Source organism: Vitis vinifera, chromosome 14, assembly GCF_030704535.1.
Source record: "Vitis vinifera cultivar Pinot Noir 40024 chromosome 14, ASM3070453v1".
NCBI lineage: Eukaryota > Viridiplantae > Streptophyta > Magnoliopsida > Vitales > Vitaceae > Vitis > Vitis vinifera.
Genome location: NC_081818.1, coordinates 5755811 through 5769217, shown reverse-complemented (window position 1 = coordinate 5769217; position 13407 = coordinate 5755811). Strand labels below are relative to the sequence as shown.

Below are 13407 nucleotides of genomic sequence, written 5' to 3'. Positions count from 1 at the left end.
ACAGATAGTTAGGAGAGAAGGCCTTAGTCTTTGGCAAGAGCTGCTACCATCCCTAGTTTCCCTATCCAACAATGGTCCTATACAAGTATTTTCCATTTTTTATCTCTTGTTGCAGTTACATTTTTCTTCATTGTATTATTCAGATGGTTAGGTTGATTTTGCCATTATTGTAGGCTGAGTTGGTTGCAATGATGCTAAGGTGGCTTCCTGAAGATATCACAGTTCATAATGAAGATTTAGAAGGTATGTAATGTACTGCTTTGCTTGTTTGCACAGACACTGACACTTTAACTTAAAAAATTGGAAATCAGTTGCAACAATGGAATGCACTTAATATTCAGAATTCATACAAAATCTTAAAATCCAAAAGGATCAATGGGCTTTTGTTACTCCTGTTTCCATGTTGCTGCTTGTCTTTCTTACCCAGGTTTTGAATGTAATACTCAGGTGATAGGCGAAGGCTATTGTTGCGTGGGCTTACCCAGTCTTTGTCTGAAATTTTGCCAATGTTGTATACTGTAAGTTATGACTCTTACTTTTACAGGAAGTCATACTTTTGCAGTTTTTTGATGCCTTAGTTCATGGTACAGTTCCTAGAAAGACACTTTGGAGCGGCATTGAATGAAGTGGGTAGGCAACAATTGGATGCTGCAAAACAGCATGCTGCAACAGTCACAGCTACTTTAAATGCTGTTAATGCATATGCTGAATGGGCTCCTTTATCTGATCTTGCAAAATATGGCATTATTCATGGGTATGATTTTTCCTTTGCATTTTTATTGAGTTTAATGTGAGTTTGGGTATAGGAAGGTTTACTTATCTCTCTTTCTCTCTCTCTCTCTCTCTCTCTATAGGTGTGGTTTCTTACTTTCTTCTCCTGATTTCCGTCTTCATGCCTGTGAGTTTTTCAAACTTGTCTCTTCAAGGTATGCGGTATATTCTCTTGTTAATGACCTACCCTCTGTATCTTGGGAGTTGTCCTCATAATGTCCACTTATTGACTAATGCATCATTCTGAATTGTTACATGCAGGAAGAGACCTGTTGATTCCTCTTCTTCTGAATTTGATTCTGCAATGAGTAATATCTTTCAGATCCTGATGAATGTCTCTAGAGATTTCTTATATAAGTCTACTTCCAGTGGTGTGGTTATTGATGAAAGTGAATTTGAGTTTGCGGAATATATATGTGAGAGTATGGTGTCTCTAGGTTCTTCGAACTTGCAATGTATCACTGGGGACAGCACTATTCTTTCTCATTATCTTCAACAGGTAATACATCTATCTAGCTTGCATCCTTTTATTGTTGATGCTTTAATTGTGGAGTGGCACTATATGAGAGTTCCAAACAAAATTGAAGAGAAATGTTACATTATAAATTGGGTTGTTTCTGGCCAACCTTTTCTCTCCATCCTAATCTGAAGAGATATGTTATTTCTGTTGTTCCTAAGGAATTCTGTGATTTTGACAGGGGAGTTGTTGATATAATGCCTATACCTTTTTATATGGTTCATAAACCCAGTTTCTTAGATTAGAATTAGCAAAATTCTGGTCTGCGAGTATATGAAACATCCTATATGCACCAAATTCAGAATAAGTAAGCCATCTATAACCATATATGTGAAAAGTATGTAATTGTGACATCTTTCTCTCCCCACCCCTCCACCCCTCCCATTTCCCACACAGACAGATTTACTCTTTTGCTCTCACTCACTAACTCTTATTTTCTAGATGTTTGGTTGTTGTGCTAGCCTTTGTTCATGATCATGTTAATAAAATAATTTGGAAGATTTCTTCATTCACATAATATTCTCTCATCCACTAACGCTTATTTTCTAGATATTTGACTATCGTGCTAGAATTTGTTCATGATCATGTTAACCAAAGTAATCTGTAAGATTTCTCATTCGTATAGTACCACAAGCCTCTGCTCATGATCATGTTAACAAAAGGAATTTGGAAGATTTGTCATTCATATAAAGCACAAGCCTATTAAATTCTAAGTCAATCTTGTTTGTTTTGTATTCCTAGCTACTTCCTTTCTATGTTCAAGATTCCATCAACAATCGTGATTAAAATTGAAAAAATGCAAAGAGATTTTCTTTGGTTAGGGGTTAGGGAAGGAAAGAGAGATCATCTAATTATTTAGGACCTAGTATGTTGGCCCAAGATGGAAGGGGGTTTGGGGTTTGAGAAGATTTCATTGAGGAATAAGGCCCTTTTAGGAAAACTGGCTTTGATAGTTTCTTAGGGAAAGTGGTGTTCTTTGGCATTAGCTAATATTGAGTATCTATGAGACTCATTCCAATAGTTGCGATGACCAACATTTTAGTAAGATCGTAGCATTGGTGTCCTTGGAAAGCCCTTGCGCTCATTTCTCAGGACCTCTCAAGTCATCCTTGTTTTGTGGTGGGAGATGGAGCTAGGATTCGTTTTTAGGAAGACTTGTGTTGGGGATCAACCACTATGCTCTCACTTTCCAAATCTAATCAGAGTTGTGAGTCTTGTGACAACTAGAAATATGCCAATTTCATCTATTTTGGGATTTTTTTTTTTTTTTTTTTTTTTTTGTGGGGGGTGGTTAATTACACTTTACCTCCCCAACTTATACTGTGTTTTGCATATTGCTCCCTCGAGTTTAAAATCGAGCAATGTACCCATCATGCTATATAATTATATGCAATGTGCATTTTTTGACTTACGGTGTTAACTTTTTTGGACGGGAGGGCATGTGTTGTCCGTGTGACCGAGGGTAAAAAAGTTAATTTCTTAATAAACCCCCAACCTCCAACTCTTTTGGTCGATCGTTACTCCCCAAATTGCAGCCCCCCTCTTCCCCGTTCTTCCTTCCCCTTCGAAGCCCTAGAATCCCAATCCCATAAAGTTGCTATTGAAACCCTATATAATTTCTTCTTCTCGGTTGTTCCTTTTTGCCCGAGATATAGTTTCCCCAATATTCTCCAAAATTTCCCTAAAAATTTCCTCCAATTCTCTGAAACATCAAACCGCAACCCTAACCCTAAAATGGAAGCATAACATAAAAACCCTAACCCTCTATTTGGCCGAGTTTTATTTTCCTTAAAATTTCCCAAAAAATTTTGCTTAATTTTCCAAAACATCAAAATGAAACCCTAACCCTAACCCTTTTTCCCAACATGTTTCTACCCATTAAAGAAATTGCAAGAGAAAGAAATACCATTGAATTCCATGTCTTCTCTTCGATGTCAGCCTTGCATTAGCTTCTTTCGGATTCTAGGGTTTTGGCTTCAGGATCCAACACTAGTTACAGGGAGGAATGGTCGACAGGGGTCAAAAGGGTTGGAATTAGGGGTTTTAATATAACAATGATCCTTTTGCCCTCACTTAAAAAAAAATGACACTTCTGCCCTCGGTCACGCAGAAAGCACATGCGCCTTTCGTCCAAAAAAAATAATACTATGAGTAAAAAAATGTCCATTGCATGTAATTATATAGCTTGAAGGGTACATTGCTTGATTTTAAATTATAGAGGGCAGTGTGCAAAACACGGTATAGGTTGGGGGGTAAAGTGTAATAAACCTTTTTTTTTTTTTTCTTCTTGGAGCCTTAACTTTCTTGTAACCTCATTGATTTGGAGATAGAACTTGGAAAGACTTATGTCCTGTCTCTCTCAGGTGCACATGGCATAGTTTGCGCATGATGGGAAATCTTGGTCACTATCTTCTTTAGATTTCTTTTCCAGCATTGTCCAATCTAGTGACTCCTGCTCATTTCTTTCCAACAAAATTCATATGGCAATATAAAGCCCCATCTAAAGTTAAGGCCTTTGCATGACTAGTAGCCAACAAGAAGGTCAATTCCAATGACTTTCTACAAGCGAGAAGACCTTATAAAGCTTTAGTCTTGACTGTTGTACTGGGTATGAGAAATAGTAAACCAATTGATCATTCTTTTTTACACTTTCTGATGACTATGGTGTCTGTGCGCATATTATTTAGACTAGCCAGACTTGATTGGGTTTCTCCTAGGAGCATAAGTAACATGATGACTATTTCCTTCAATTTCCTTTAAAATTCTCTCAAATTCTTAATTTTTTCAATGATAAAAATTTTAATGATAATATAAATAAATAGGAATGGTGATAACAATTTAATGCGTCGAATAAATGGACGCATGTGGGACGACACAGATTGTGCATTGCAGAAAGGAAGACAAGATGGAAGAAAGGAAGGAAGGAAGCACATGCAACTAAAGGTTTTAATTTTGTACACATTTAAAAAAGAAAAAAAACACATGGACACCTATTATCACAGCTGTTTGTGGAGGCTGCTATCAATTTTTTTTGGGACCATCTTTTAACCACCACATGTCTCCATACGGTATTCATCTTCCTGCACTTTCCAATTCACATGGAAAGAACACACAAAAACCTCCATGAGCAAACGTCTTTCATGCCAAAACCTACCACAAACACCTCCTTTGATAACATCATTTAAGCATCTATGGAACTTCACCATTTTACCACCTCTAAACCTAATAGCCTTTCCCACTTCAAAAGGCTTTGATTTAACCTCAAAAACCCACCTGCTACACCAAGAACCCACACCAAACAGCCCATAGGAAATGCACAATAACCACCATCACCTTATCATCTCCGCACCATGGCACCTCGATCTTCAAACCAGCCACCACACAGCCATACTTCTGTCCATGTTCCTCTACACCCACAGCTGCAGCTAACTCAAAAAAGCACTGCTCCTAAAGGGTGGCAGGTTTGCTTTTGCTCTTTTCTTTTCCTGCTTGCCTTGTGGCCTAATTTGTATACTCCGTGTGTACTCTGTGCGCCATTTTGCGAGCACTTTTAATATATTCTCCTTATTTACCTATAAAAAAAATAAAAACCTTTGATGAAGTCACTATGCTGCCAACATGTGTCCCACCACTGGTGGAGCCAACATATGCCCAGAGGGGGCAAGTGCCTCCCCTGAAAAGCTAAATTCCCACTAAGTTAAAGGGGAAAAAAGGCTTAACAACTAAGCCAAATTTACTTCTTTATGTGACATTGCTCCCCCTGAAACCAATTTTTTCTATTTTGCCCCCCTTGCCCCACATCTCTGGCTCTGCCAGTGTGTTCCACCATCTCCATGGCCTGGTCACCTTCACCTACCTCTGCAGCATCTAAGCCTGCCATCCACCTCACCATCTCCACAACAACCGCCTTTACACTACAACTAGCACATCAACCCAGCCTGTAAGCTTCATCTCCTCATCACCACCACAACCGGCCAATGACACTTACAGCACTAAAAAAACTGACCTCTCGTGCAACTACCAACTCCTTGCACGTTGCTTCTCATATCAGCACCTATGGCAATCAAGCCTGGCTATTCAAAAATGTTTCTGCTCAGATTCAATGTTATCAGAATGCTTGCTGTTGTAATACAAGGCTTGTCTGGATGAAAGATGAATCAATGTATTAATAAATATAAAACTATAATATGAAATAATAATAATCATTGTTATGTTTTGACATTGAAGTCACCGCCATGCTTATCAAGATCAAGTTGTGCTGCATTAACTAACTCAAATAAAACTGCCTAGTTTGCCATGCCAACAGAAATTCATGCAAAATATCTCATTTTGTAGATTTTTAATAAAGATCTAAGGTTTCTTATCTTATTATTTTAATTGTTACAAACCTTGATAATGTCACCAGTTTTGAATTAATTCTTAGTGATTTGTTGGGTTTTCCTCTGCCTAATGCTCTGTATCCACATTGAATTTAGACTTCAAGAGCACATATCATTTATATTTTTGGATCCATGTAGCTTGGTCAGTCATAGCTGGGGTTTTTTAATGGATATCACAAACTTGGATTTGTGTTAATCTAGAATTCTTCCTGTTGTTGCTTCATGCAATCACGCGGTATATGCCAAACGGATGGGGTTTCCTTGAAAATTCATTTCTTCTGACCTTATAGTAAAGAAACTGATATATGGAATTGCAGTTTGATGGCTTTTGTACCTTTTTCAGATGCTGGGATACTTCCAACATGTTAAGCTGACACTTCATTACCAATCGCTGCCCTTTTGGCTGGTATTTCTTACAAATAATTTTATGAGATGTTCAATAACAATTGTTATCTATCACCTTGCTTTTTGAACCTAATTCCGGTTTGATTGATGTGGTAGGCATTAATGAGAGATTTAGTGTCCAAGCCAAAGATTGTTGCACCTGCAGCTGGAGATGGTTCAGTTGATAATAATCCAGGCTCTGGTTCTGGACAGGTTGATAATGAAAAGAGAAAGCTTCAAAGTTTTGTTAATGATGATATTTGCGGTACTATGTTGGATGTATGTTTCCAACGCCTGCTCAAAAGAGAGAAGGTTCTTCCTGGAACATCATTTTCTCTAGGGCCATTGGAGTTGTGGAGTGATGATTTTGAGGGCAAAGGAGAGTTCAGCCAGTATCGCTCTAGGCTGGTATGTTTTACATGGTTATCTTTCATGCTAATTATACAGTTAGCTGTCAAAAGCCCCTCAAAAGGTAGATAAGGCTGTATTACTTGTTGACTTGAGCTGTCAAATGTCCAAATCGGATGCTCTATATTTAGGAGATAGATATGTTAATGAATGAATTTGAGTAAGTGTGCATCACTCTAGGCTGGTACATTTTACATGGTTATATTTCATGCTACTTATACCATTAGCTATCAAAAGCCCCTCAAGGTGGTGGATAAGCTGTATTACTTGTTGACTTGAGCTGTCAAACATTCAAATTGAATGCGTTAATGCATGAATTTTAGCATGTGTTTTTATGCTTTCTAATGCTGTTTTATTTATTTATTTTTTATATCACATCTTACATTTTCTTTAAGAGTTACTATTTCCCATTCTATGAACCATATAATTGACAATTAATAGAAGCAATGTGAACTGTATTAATTTGTTTTCTAACATATTTTGATATGATAAATGTTAAGGAAACATAGGAAAGTAATAGGTAATTCTATGCACGAGTTGACATTTATAGTCAGAAAATCATCTCACATGTTTGCATTTAGTATTAGTTTAATAGGATGATGCATGGAGTTCATTATTTGTACTCACTGTTTTTCTTTCCTACCAATGCACTCCTTTCATTTATGCATGAGCTCTTATTGCAGTTGGAGCTGGCCCGCTTTGTTGCTTCAGATAAACCCCTTATAGCTGCTATAAAGGTTTCTGAGAGAATTGCCACAATCATTAAGAGTCTCTTGCTTTCACCGATGTCTGCTCAGGTTTGATGACAAACACCTTTTATTGGATTTGTTCATGTGGAGGTTTCAGTCACTACATCTGCGATCTCTGGGACTTCTAAGCATTCCTAATCTGCTTCATGCTTGTTTAGAAATAACATTTTTCTATTGTGCATACTTGTCATTTTAATATTTCAGGACATTGCTGTGATGGAAAGCATGCCAATGGCGTTAGAGAATATTGCAAGTGTGGTTTTTGATGGATCTAATGAATATCTTGGGGGTAGTTCTGAAACTCAACTTGCGCTTTGCAGAATATTTGAAGGTTGTCTGGTGACTTCTTCGTATATTATTAGAGATTTTATGGTTTTCATCTTAGGGCCTGCTCAAAAACTCTGGTTACTGTGAACTGAAGGTTTGCTTCAGCAACTTCTTTCTTTGAAATGGACTGAACCGGCACTTGTGGAAGTACTCGGGCACTATTTAGATGCATTGGGTCTCTTCCTGAAATATTTTCCAGAAGGAGTTGGAAGTGTCATCAATAAACTGTTCGAGCTTCTGACTTCACTTCCTTTTGTTGTTAAGGTTCTTTCTGATATTTTATTTATTGTGATTTTCATTATATGTAAAGAGAACATTCTAAGACATGCAATTTTCAACAATTGTTTTCCAGGATCCTAAAACAAGTAGTGCCCGTTATGCAAGGTTGCAGATCTGTACATCATTTGTTCGGCTTGCCAAATCGGCTGAAAAAAGTCTCCTGCCTCACATGAAGGTGGTTTTACATTTTCTACTAATTGATTTTGCAAATAATAGCACGGACTATTCAAGTAGCATACCCATAAATTGAATGTTATTATTACCAGTGAAAGGATTAGGTGTCTTGCAGGGTATTAGACTTGAGCAGGAGTTGCCTGAGGCCTGTTGGGTCAGGGTGGAACCATAGAATTTGTTGCATGCATACATGATCACATATGAGTTTCTTTTTTGGAAATTAATGTAGATAATTGAGGAATGCATTTAATAATAATCCCTTATTATGCATTTAATAATTGAGGAAGATGAAAGCTGAACCTCTGTGAGGTCTGGTTATTTTATTTTTAAGATTTCCACACTTCCCATTGAGAGCTTTTGCATTCAACCTGCAGGCTCAATTGGAATAAAAACTTATGTGAAAACGTTAATGGAATCATTTTGAAAAGGGCAACTGATTACCTAAGTTCTCCTAGTAAGCACATAATTAATGTTTTTATTATTATTTCTGCTCTCTTGGAATGAAAAACCATTGTGGAAATTTCAGGTAAATGATTTACGGGATCTTTTTGATTGCTTGAGATCCATCTCATGGAGAAGCCATGTGATTACTTGTTGCTATTACTTTTATTATTTTGTTTTTTTCTTTTTGATAGGCAAAAGAGCAATATAGATTAAAGAGCCAAAAAAAGGCTATGCCAAGTACACTGGAAGTATAAAAGTGGGACCAAAGAAAGAAACAAGAAATCCCTCCCCTTATTGGCAACCTAACCAATCGATAAAATTGATCATAGAGGACTCTTGCCCTAGACCCCCTTTAGACCATTCTAATAAGTTACACAAGAAAGAGAACTTTAGCTCTTGATCTAAAAGCTCAACATTTTGAAAAGCCCTTCTATTCCTCTCTTTCTGAATAGTCCAAAACAAACAAAGAGGAGCAACATACTTCTTTCTCCTCTTACCAACGGAGTGGTTGTGCCAACTAAGAAGTGTTACTCGGACTGAGGTTCAACACCTACACCACTCCAAAAAAGGAGATGACTAATTGCCATAACAAATTTGCCTTTGAAAAATGAAGAAAGATGTGATCGAAAGATTCCGCCTTGCCTTTGCATAGAAAACATCTGTTCACCAATGGAGTTTCTTGGTCATATTTATAGGTGGTTTGCCCGTTGGAACTGCTTGTAGTGAATTCATATACCACAATTCTTTTTCCCAATTTGTTTACTACCATATTATTTGTTGCTGAAAATGAGGAGAAAGGTGATATCAATGGAAGCTATCTGAGTGAGAAAAAACTTGGAGATGTCTGATAGAAGAGGAGGCAGATGTTGGTTTGCAGTGGATTCAAAGTCCTTTGAAATTTCTGTGGATGTGTCTGGGGAGAGACTTAAGGGAATCATTGTGGAAAGGAACAAAGGTTTTACTTTGTGGATCAAGTTTGAGAACTTCAGTTTGTGTTGTTTGTTGGAGGGAGTGAAGGCTTGTTGTAGGGGTAAGCTTGTTCAGAGATTTGTTAAAAGTTGGGAAGATGGAGGTAGGAAGTTTAAATTGGAAAGTCGTGCAAATGAGGTAGGCAGGTTCTTATTGTGCTATGTGGTTGACTTGGAAGCAAAGAGGTATTGTTTAGTGTTTCCAGAGGGGAAAGGTATTCTGGGAGGTTGGGTCTTGTTGGCTGAAAAACTTCGCTCTCTTGGAGTTTTGACTCGCGATGAGCCTAGGGGAGTTTTCGCTTACTATAGGACAGGGTGTAGAGATTGGGCTTTTGAGGGGAGGGCCAAAAACTCCTATGTTGATGCGGTGAAAACAAGAGAGAAAATTTTAGGGGAAGTAGTGTGGTTACAACTAGGGGAGAAAGATGTGCTAAGCGGAAGGGAGTTTTTGGACCGGTGCCTGGTTGGGAGATGGAGAAAGTCTCTCGTGTTGGCTCCAGATCTGTCCGCTTTGGGCAGCTGGGGAAGATCTCATTTGAATATTAAAGGAGGGGTGAAGTTTGTGAGGTTGGGGGGCCCTTTCATACCGATCGAGTTTGAGGATAAAGAAGAGGCAGACAAGGTGCTTTTAAGAGGACATTGATGGTTTAAGGAATGTTTGGGTGAGAGTAGTGGGGTTGCCGCTGCATTTTTGGAGTCGGGAAGTGTTTAGAAAGATTGGGGATTGTTGTGGGGGGTTTGTTGCGGTGGATGAAGACACTACTACTTTTAAGGAGCTCCAATGGGCCAAATTATTAGTGAAATTTGAAGGATTAGAGTGGCCAAGCTCCTTGCAGGTGGCAGTTGGATCTTCTTGTTATGCTATCCAGCTATGGTGGGAGGTGCAACCATGGGTGTCGGAAGTGGCTTCAGTGATCAGAAATGAGACGGGTAAGGAGCAGGAGGTTAGGGATGATGGAGGAGGTGATTCATGCGCTGATTTCAATGTGGAGAAGGCACAGACGCATGGGCAGCCTGCAAAGGTGGCTATGCCGTGCGAAGTTGGTGAAGGTGGTTGCAGAAAAGATAGGAAGGCTGAGCTCTCGGACCTTGTGTCGGCAGGAGGAGCAGAGGTTGATGTGACCAGAGGAAGCCTGTAGACTGTTTGGGAGGAGATTCCAAATATCGGGCCTGTAACCCAAGTTTCTAGTTCGCTGGGCCGGGTAAGGGAGATGGTTATGGAGAGAAGGCCCACCGAGGAGGGCCAAGTTAGTGGAGCTTTAAAAGAACATTTGGAAGTGGGCTGGCCCATGATGGTGCCTTTAAAAGGCCCAGTGGTGGTGGGACGACCCACTAATGAAGTGTTAAATGGGGTTAGGGCACGCAGGGGTCTTCATGACTACGGAGAACAAGATGGGGAAGTTTTTGGTTCTCAGTTGGGGTCATCTCCGCCGGTGCTAAATCTTACAGAGATCACCGACGAAGCTTTGATGGAGGAGGCTTCCAGGTACACAGATTGCTATACTTGCTCTTTGTTTTCTTTGGGGAAGCGGGATTTCTCTCCATCTTCTACTCCTTCTGGGCGGGATGGGGTAAGCGTTGCCAATGCTGGGGGATCCGATTAGGGCAGTGGTTCAGAAGCAGTTGGGGGAGCAATTTTGGGCCCTATAAGGGTGATTTTGGCGGATGGGAGGGAGGCGGAGATCTCTGATTTGGCGGGTAGGGCTAATGGGGCTTTTGAGGAGGCGATAGAGGGGGTTTCAAAAAGGGCTTTCCAAGAGGATGTAGAGGAGAGGGACAAAGAGGGTGAGCCGTGTTGGCATTCCAGTAGCTTGGCTAAGTTTAGCTGTTATCTTGGAATGCCGGAGTGTTTCGAAGAGGAGATTTTGTTTTTACTAAAAAGAATGAGAGAGAGGAAACTTCAAAAAAGGAAGTTGAATGGTAGAAAAAAGAAAAAATTGGAGTCGTCAAAATTCGAAAGAGAATTGAGAAAATTGGAATGGACAGTGAACTATCTTGGAGGAGGAGGAGGAGAAGGGGGGGTTAGTACTTGCAGGTCTAAATGAAGCTCCGACTGCTCTCCTGGAATGTAAGAGAGGCTAATAATTGTGATAAGAGGAAGGTGATCAAAGCTTTGATAAAGAAGAATAGGGTGGATTTGGTTTGCTTACAGGAAACCAAGATCCAGGAAGTGTCAAGGGGTATTATCCGTAGCTTAGGAGTGGGAAGATTTCTTGAATGGGGAGCTATGGATTCAAGGGGTGCTGCTGGTGGTATAGTGGTGTTTTGGGGTAATATGGTGTTGGATTTGGTTGACCTTCAAATAGAAATGTTCTCAATTTCTTGCATTTTTAAGAATTGTGAGGATGGTTTCATGTGGACTTTTACAAGGGTTTATGGCCCAACCACGAGGAGAGACAGAGAGTGTTTCTGGGAGGAGTTGGGGGCCATAAATGGGCTTTGGAATGGGCCGTGGTGTGTTGTTGGGGATTTTAATACCATTTTAAGTTCGAAAGAGCGCAGTAGAGGAGGGAGCCTGAATTCAAACATGAGAAGGTTCTCAGAAGTTATAGAAGATTTAGAGTTAAAGGATCTGCCTCTGGTTGAGGGTCCTTTTACTTGGAATGGAGGGGTGAATAACTAGTCATTTTCAAGGCTGGATCGGTTCTTGGTTAATGAGGGGTGGGACTGTTGTTTTGGTGATGCAAGGCAGTGTGTCCTACCAAGACCTGTGTCCGACCATTTTTCAATTCTTTTGGACGGAGGGGGTCTGAGAAGAGACCCTTTCCCTTTTAGATTTGAGAATATGTGGCTAAAAGTGGAGGGTTTTAAGGATCTCTTGAAGTCTTGGTGGGAGGGAGACAACTTTAGTGGCTTCTCAAGTTTTATTTTGGCGGAAAAACTAAAGGTTTTGAAGGCTAAGTTGAAGGAGTGGAACAGAGACATCTTTGGTAGGGTTGAATATAGGAAGGATTTGGCTTTGGAGCAGGTGGAGTTTTGGGATGTTAAGGAGAAGATTAGCAGACTGTCCTTGGAAGAGCTGGAAGCTAGAAAAGAAGCGAGGGAAGAATACAAAAAATGGGTTTTACTTGAAGAGATTACGTGGAGGCAAAAATCTAGGGAAGTGTGGCTGAAAGAGGGTGATAGAAATACAGGTTTCTTTCACAAGATGACCAATGCTCACAGAAGAAGGAACAATGTGGACAAAATTAGGATTAATGGTTTTTGACTTATGGAGGAGAATGGAATTAAGGAAGGGATAGTCAATGCTTTTAGGCCTTTGCTGTCCAATCCGGTGGACTGACGTCCTTCTGTTTCCGGGTTGCAATATGAGACTTTGGAGCATATGGATGCTTGTGCTTTGGAGATGCCTTTCACAGAAGAGGAGGTATTTGATGCACTGTTGGGTTGTAATGGGGATAAAGCTCCGGGGCTAGATGACTTCTCTATGGCTTTTTGATAGTTTGCTTGGGACTTTGTGAAGGTTGATGTGATGAGTTTCTTCAGGGAATTCTATGAAAACGACAAATTTGTTAAAAGCCTAAATGCAACTTTTATGGTTTTATTTCCAAAAAAATTTGGGGCTGAAGATTTAGGGGATTTTAGGCCTATAAGTTTGGTGGGAAGTTTATACAAGTGGCTGGCCAAGGTTTTAGCTAATAGGCTAAAAAAGGTGGTTGGAAATGTGGTCTCTAAGGCTCAAGGGGCTTTTGTGGAAGGTAGACAAATCTTAAATGCAGTGTTGATAGCTAATGAAGCCATTGATTCGACTCTCAAGAATAATGAGAATGACATTTTGTGCAAACTGGACATAGAGAAGGCGTACGGCAATGTGGATTGGTCTTTTCTTCTCACAGTTTTGCAGAAAATGGGTTTTGGGGAGAAATGGATCGGGTGGATCAAGTGGTGCATATCCATTGCAAGTTTCTCTGTGTTGGTTAATGGAACCCCTACGAGCTTCTTCCAAAGCTCAAGGGATTTGAGGCAGGGCGATCCTCTTTCACCTCATCTTTTTGTGATTGCTATGG

The 13407-nt window shown here is 39.8% G+C and overlaps 1 protein-coding gene across 3 annotated transcripts in view; it reads left to right on the top strand.

The window, feature by feature from the left end:
• LOC100258918 (protein HASTY 1) overlaps nucleotides 1-13407 on the top strand; it is a 34886-nt gene that overhangs the window by 9725 nt on the left and 11754 nt on the right. For all 3 annotated transcript variants that reach the window (XR_787469.3, XR_787468.3, XM_002272891.4), the window contains exons 4-15: nucleotides 5-85; nucleotides 174-243; nucleotides 448-518; nucleotides 591-754; nucleotides 855-926; nucleotides 1033-1270; nucleotides 6011-6073; nucleotides 6169-6459; nucleotides 7143-7256; nucleotides 7413-7539; nucleotides 7630-7799; nucleotides 7888-7989. Coding sequence is in view for 1 of the 3 variants with exons in the window: in XM_002272891.4 (XP_002272927.1) it covers nucleotides 5-85; nucleotides 174-243; nucleotides 448-518; nucleotides 591-754; nucleotides 855-926; nucleotides 1033-1270; nucleotides 6011-6073; nucleotides 6169-6459; nucleotides 7143-7256; nucleotides 7413-7539; nucleotides 7630-7799; nucleotides 7888-7989 (1563 nt within the window). In the remaining 2 variants the exon portion in view is untranslated. The remainder of the gene's footprint in view (nucleotides 1-4; nucleotides 86-173; nucleotides 244-447; nucleotides 519-590; nucleotides 755-854; nucleotides 927-1032; nucleotides 1271-6010; nucleotides 6074-6168; nucleotides 6460-7142; nucleotides 7257-7412; nucleotides 7540-7629; nucleotides 7800-7887; nucleotides 7990-13407) is intronic.